This window comes from Vigna angularis, chromosome 8 (genome assembly GCF_016808095.1).
Source record: "Vigna angularis cultivar LongXiaoDou No.4 chromosome 8, ASM1680809v1, whole genome shotgun sequence".
NCBI classification, from domain to species: Eukaryota; Viridiplantae; Streptophyta; class Magnoliopsida; order Fabales; family Fabaceae; genus Vigna; species Vigna angularis.
Window position 1 is genome coordinate 32,195,547 of NC_068977.1, and position 6,842 is coordinate 32,202,388.

The 6,842-nt window shown below is 35.6% G+C and overlaps 1 protein-coding gene across 2 annotated transcripts; it reads right to left on the minus strand.

Annotated features, from left to right (window-relative positions):
- Positions 1 to 583: 583 nt before the first annotated feature.
- Positions 584 to 6,186, minus strand: LOC108343673 (sucrose synthase 7). 2 transcript variants are annotated; one of them, XM_017581994.2, is made up of 15 exons: positions 5,903 to 6,172; positions 5,535 to 5,667; positions 5,278 to 5,432; positions 4,997 to 5,189; positions 4,758 to 4,876; positions 4,296 to 4,512; positions 4,042 to 4,137; positions 3,736 to 3,909; positions 3,495 to 3,611; positions 3,238 to 3,404; positions 2,911 to 3,135; positions 2,257 to 2,823; positions 2,035 to 2,173; positions 1,600 to 1,796; positions 584 to 938 (listed from the first exon to the last, which is right to left on the minus strand). In XM_017581994.2, the coding sequence occupies exons 1-15, from the start codon at positions 6,013 to 6,015 to the stop codon at positions 785 to 787; spliced, it is 2,766 nt and encodes a 921-aa protein (XP_017437483.1). In that variant the 5' UTR covers positions 6,016 to 6,172; the 3' UTR covers positions 584 to 784. The 2 variants fall into 2 exon arrangements, 1 of the variants encoding a protein (XP_017437483.1); XR_008244982.1 differs by lacking the exon at positions 584 to 938 and having other exon boundaries at positions 1,658 to 1,796; positions 2,257 to 2,322; positions 2,423 to 2,823; positions 5,903 to 6,186.
- Between the last annotated feature and the right edge of the window lie 656 nt (positions 6,187 to 6,842).

Genomic DNA, 6,842 nt, shown 5'->3' on the forward strand with positions numbered 1-6,842 from the left:
GTAATATAGGATCAACAACAAAGAACAATAACAAACAAGTTCAATCTAAAAACAAACAAGTTCAATCAAACAACAACAAACAAGTTCAACAAATAAGGTCTTTAAAACAAAAATGAAAACTAACCTTCAAAAGGTGGGTTCATCGGAATAAAGTATTGCCACCAGTGAGAGAGAAAGCAAAATGCGCCTATGAAGGACAAGAACACGAAAATAATCGGTGAAAACAAACAACAAACGAAAATCATATCCAAAGTAGTTAATTAACATGCAGTTGTATCAAATGAAAGAAAGATTATATGTGATGGTCGTCAAACTTCGTTTGAGAAAATTTGAGCAGAGAAGAGGGTCTCGCGCGCTAAGATAAACTGAATGAATTTTCAATCTCCCACTGGAATTTTTATTGAATTCACTAACCTTTTGACGTCTAACACTAGGGCCTTCGACGTTACGTCGAATTACAATTCTAAACGACGTTTAATAATTGCATTTATTTACAAAAATGTCACCGGTCATTTTTAACGTTGGCTATTGAGTGGTTCGACGTTGAACGAGTGACGTTATAAGCTGTTTTTGCACTAGTGGGTATACTATATTCACTTAAAATAGAATTTGCAAAGTTTTAGCTTTCAAGTGCCACTAATTTCAACATAGTTGAAATTACACTTTATTTGGCACATAAATTATTTACAACAAGAATGAAATAGAAAGGCTAAAAGTAAAACCATAGAAATGAGTTAAAACTAAAATCACATCATCGACATTTGAGTGTGATTCCTTGATTCCATCATTGCTCCCTTTTGAACAACAGATGGTCCAAATTGTTTAAGAGATAATGAATGGCGTATGCAAAAGCAACTAAGCAGATCATCCAACGTAATCCATAGACAGCACCACCATTTTGTTCTGAAATAGCTGTTCCTTCTCTCACACCTTCACCACTGCAATGCAAATGGAAAGTTCTCAAGGGTGTTAGACAATTTTCTTTCTCATTCAAATCAAACAATGTAATCACTCACTTCCCACCATTTACCAAAACCTCATGCAAATATTCATAATACTCTTTTGTTATTCATTCATAGACAGACTAATCTGATGAACTTGTTCATTTTTATGATATACATCTTAAGAGTCATACCAGAAACGAATTTTTGTGAATAACAATGTTAAAAAACATTTGCATTAATACTGCAGGATCTAAGAAACTCGACATTCATTCATGTTGCTTGTTTTTTTGTTTGATTTGTGTTCGAAACTGGATTAAAATAAAAAATTCATCTAGAGTTGTAGTTCAAATTTTAATATGTGTTTGAAATAATATAAGTGAGTTTGACTCTTACACCTTAAATAGAAATGATAAAGTTAAACATCATCTAAAAAAAAGGCACTCTTAAACTTAATAACTTTAGATTTTGGATTAAAAATAATATTAATGTTTATATGAGTTTGACTCATATCACATATATATAATCTCTTTCTTAATAACTCCTTGAAAAAAATCCATATGTGGTATCATAATCCTAGGTTAGTTTCTGTGACCGGCTTGGACCATTATGACAAGTAAAAGTGGACAAATGTTACATCATGCATTAAATGACTTACTGTGTAGTTGGCTGATGTTTAACTTTTGGTGGAACTGCTGCTGTTAATAGGCTTATAGGAGCTCCAACTATACCATGTCCATCAACTCTTTGAGGCCTGGATTTTGCTGCTGGTCTTCTGGCTGGAGATGGAGCAGAAGACTTTGGCATTTGTGTAGAATATTGGGCTGTCTCACTAGGAATAGGTACCTTTTTTGCCTGCAAAACAATAAAAAGTTTTCCATAGTATTTCAGTAACTATTGAATTTGAAGTAAAAGTACAACCAGTCAAAAACCTCAGGTTGTGTTAAAATAATAATGAAGTGTGTTGTAAAAAGTTATGTTCATATGATCTTGAACTTTTGACTGCTTTATTCTGTACCTATAGAAATTAGAAAGTATGAAGTATTGATCTTGAATTTGTGACAAAGAAAGAAATATCCTACAGCAAACTTACCAAGTTCCTGAAATGAAGATTATAGAACATGTGGATGTATCTTTCCTTTGCCAACTTTTGCTCCTTGTTCAACCTTCTCCAAAAGCCATAAATTGATCCCATGTTCAAGACCTTGTTTGCATATATCTTCCATGTATAGCTGCAAGGAAAAAACAAGACTTACGTTAACAAATCCAACCATGAATGTAGTAAAAAGCAAAACATTTGTTGGTTAAGAATTACCATTCATTGATGCGCTGAAGACCAGCTTTTGACATTCTGTTCCAGTGCTCAGAATCAGTGTTGCACCTTTCAAAGAAATCAGCAATTTTATCACTTGACTCATCTCCATTATAAGGACTAATGTGAAAACCTGAGACCCCATCAACAATAATTTCTGCAGGTCCACCTTGATTTGTTGCAAAAGTTGGTAATCCACAGTTCATTGCCTCAATGACTGTCAGACCAAAAGCCTCATACAATGCTGGTTGCACAAAGGCTCCCTTTGTATCTGCAATGCACCGGTACAACTCACCATTGCGGTAGCGGTCAGTTTGAGCTGCAATCCATCTGAATTGCCCCTTGAGATTGTACTCCTTCATTAGCAGATGAATCTTCTTGATTTCCTCAGTTTCTTCTCTGTCTTTGGATTTGGCAGGATCGAAGAATCCTCCAACAACCACAAGGTTCACCAAGCTTCTGAGCCTCTTGTTTCTTGCATACCACTCAACTAGGCCACTAAGGTTCTTCACTTTGTCAAGCCTGGCCATGGAGAATATGATTGGCTTCTTCATGTCTTCCAAAAATCCTCTGAGTCAAATCATATTTTAGTTTGAATCAGGACACATTTGAATTACAACGAAACGATGAGGGCAAAGTGGAATGAATGAAACTCACATGTGTTCTTCACTGTCAACCTTACTGTAAAGTAGTTCTTGAATAGCTGGATGAAATGAAGTCAACCGCTGGTCCTTCTCTGTGGGAGGGAAGTAGACAGATTGATCAGCTCCAGGTGCAGCAATGTTGAACTTTGGATCAAACACATTGATGCCGGAGACTGCTCGACAAAGTCCAGGCATGGTGAATGCAGTGTGTGTTTCATATTGTCCTGGCTTCTGCTTGCTGATGAAACAAAGTAGTGAAATGTTACCTCATGCTAATTTTGACCACAGGGTGAATACTTAGCTTAAAAGAAGGTTTCACTCAAAAGAAAAGGAGGTGTACCTTCCAGCTATCTCTTGGTATGTGCTAGTTATAATGAAATCAGCTGAATTCATTGCGATTATGTCAGCTGAGAACTGACATGAGAAGTGGTACTTATCATCAAGCACCTTCCATTTGGCATCTGAGTCTTCATATTTGGTCATCTCCAAAGCATGAGCAATGGTTGCCTTCATTTGTTATGGATATAAGTTTTAGTTCAAAGTGATGATAAGAAAAGATTGTGCAAAAGCTAAAGGAGAATGAATGAATGAACGAACCTGAGTCACTCCAAGTTTCGAGGCCATTAAGGATGACACCAAGTTTCCGTCTGTGTAATTTCCAATGATGAGGTCAGGCTTGTCTTCCATGAGGTCGAGAATCTTGGCAGTAGCATCCTGTTGATGATAAAGACATATGAATAAAAAGAGAAACACGAGTGTAACATGTTTCATGTTACATTCCTTTATTCTTCTCCGTTCTCTGATATATGGGAAATGGAGGATATGATTGTTTACATACCTGAGCAAATCTTTCTAAATAAGGGTAGATATCAAAACGGGAGACCCATTGACGAAGCATTCCCTTTTCTGTATAGAAAGGGACCCTGAGAATGTTGGAGTGCTTAGTGTGTGTGACAGGTTCCAGTTCTTGGTTGCATGTGGTTCCTTTGGCATCTGGTATAAGACGAGTTACCTGTGCATGGAACAAAAGTTCAGAGCCTTTGAAGATATTGGAAGCAAAAGCAAAAGAGAATAATGTATGTAATGGCTTTGGCGTTTTCAAGCTTAGTTTTTTATTGTTATTAGCTAGAACTCGGTGGCCTACCACTAGAATCTGAGGCTTCACATCAAGGCCTTGCAGCTCAATCTTATGAAGTAGCTCCTCCTCTAAGGCCCTCACTTGATCAAGAATGTATACCACCTGTTGGAAGAAAAAGAGCAGCCTCAAGCTCATCAAAGTTATGGATTAAAATGTAGTGTTACAGAAGAAGAAAAAATAGTCATGATTGATGCATTTAAGTCAAATATTCAGGAACAGTGTTTTGAGTACTGTTTCCTAGTAAGAGGAGGAATTCAAACCTGGCCTCCTGTGTCTGGCAATCCAAGGACATCTGCTTGGCCAAAGTATCCATGAATAGAGAGGATAACTATGTTGAACATGTTTGGAAGCCTGCTGAAAAGTGATTCCAATTTCACCGGATCTGCAGATTCTAGTACCTCAGAAAGTAATTTCATTGTCTCTTTAACCCTTCCTGCAGTGTTGCCCCAACCTTTATCAAATCCCCATTCCTTGAATCTGCAGAGAGTAATAGAGAATGAGACAGTAGGAAGCTATTTTACTTAATCTCAGGAAAGATAAAATAAAGAAAACAACAAATAATGTTAATTCATTATTATCTCTCAATAGAATTTTCAAATGAAGCTAATTGGCATCTTAAGAACATCAGATTGAACTTTCTTAACCTTTTTTCCAATCATTTTATGTATACTTATTCACTGATACCAAAATGGAGGAATAAAGAAAAAGAGTTAGATGTGGACCTGTCTTCAAATTTGTGGTATGGTGTATCTTTGTGTAATGCAGATACATAGGCTTCAGCCACCTTCAGCGCTTGCTGAAGCTTTGGCATGGTATTCAAAGTGTCATTGATCATAAGATTCTGCACATTGATAAAAGAAATATGCAGTCACTGTTGTTGAACTCTGCTTTTTCCACTATTGCAAAATCATTTGTGTATATATTTCAATGTTTGATTTGATTCACTCATGCCTTTATTTACCTCTCCTTGATAGTTAAGGCTCAATAAGTATTCCAGCAAAGGATTTACGCTTGGGGAGCCTTCACTCAACCTTGATGTCAAGATCTTGGTGGTAAAGTTCAGTCCACTACCTATAGAAGAAGAAAGAACCATGCGAGGGGTGGTGAAATCAATAGCTCCAAAATCTAACTCCAAAGCGTTTTCATCATTTGCCCTGCAAATTCAAGTATGTTCAGCATTTGCACTAATCATTGGCACAAGCCAAAAGGGAATGTGAATGAGCTTCAGAGAGCATAACTTACCATTTCTCATCAAATATCAGTTCCTTGTACTTCAAGTATTCCACTGCATCAATACCTTCCACTTGCAAATCATCAGCATTCACTTTAACATATTCCCAGAAACCAGGATTAGGCCTAACTGCAAAAGCAACATACGGTGGAACAACAGCAGCTTCCTGAACACAATTCCAATTTGTTCCATAAGCTATATTATCCTCCTCTTGATCTTAAACCCCACCTATGTTTTGAGTGTTAGCTATGAAATGAAACAACTGTACCTGAGTGCAACTGAAGATGTAACCCAACATGCCATCTAAAAGTTTTTTCCTCTCAGCTTTGTCTTCAACTGATTTCTCCAAATCATCCATCACATGATATTGTTTCATTAACCTCTTCCCACTTGCAACAAACCTGTTTCACATTTCCCTCCCATGTTACACAAATTGTAGAACAGAAATATGAAACCCTTTTGAGTATAGCTTATTGACATAGGATAAAACTAATGCAAAGGAACTTTTGATACACTTTCCAATCAGAATGCACCTCAGAAATTTATGCTGACTTTTAATGCATCCTCATCATACAATTTGAATTCTGATAAGAAAAAAAAAAACTAGGATACCAAAGTTTCCTTCACATAAAGTACCTGCCAAAGCATTTCTTCATATGAAACCTGCTTTGCTTCAAGGCATCTGGCATGCTATCTGTGATTGAATCTGATCTCTTCAAGGACAAGGATGAGGTATTAAAAGAAGCCATTTGAGGAGAATGAGAAGCAGTGGTTGATTAAGAAAGGGTAGTTTTGTGCATGGTGTTTTGGAGGGTATGGAGAGAGTATTTATATTGAATAATGAGAAAGAAAGAGTAGAAGCAAGGAAAGAATATGTGAAATATTGTGCATGAGGGACAAAGCAAAATATAGATTGCTCCGTTCAGTCATATTTAAAAGTGGAGGCAAAGAATGTTTAAGAACATGAAGTTGTTCTCTGAGGTAACACTCTTGTTCTTTTCTTTATTCCATGTCAAGTGCACACGTTGTTCTTCATCACTTTTCTCACTAATATTGCTTCCTAATCATGCAAACTAGATTTAAACTCATGCACTTAATAGTGATAAATAATAAATCACGACCATTTTTTATTTATGTTACAAAGTATACTTATTTGAAGATTAAGTAGGTCAAAGTGGTATAATTAAAAAATAGTATATTTAAATGAATGTGTTAAAGCATGCTTGTTTAGGATAGTGAGTTTCATTTTCTTACAAATATTCTTACAACATTCCTAACACCTATTCTACTATTTTTCAATTTTCCTTATCTCTTAGGAGAAGGGTTTTATGATAACTTTACATTTTCATATAACTATTTTTATTAATTTTTTATTAAATATATTTATTTATACTTTAACTAAATATCTTAATTTAATATTCTGTCTTTAAAAAAGTTTGGGAAATAGGTGGCGTTTAAGAAAAAGGAGTTGTCCGTCTCTCTTTAAGAAAAGTTTTTTTTCGTATTCACAAAACTAAAATTTATACGGATAACTATGAAAGTTTAAGAGTGCATTAATATTTTTACAAAAAAGAAA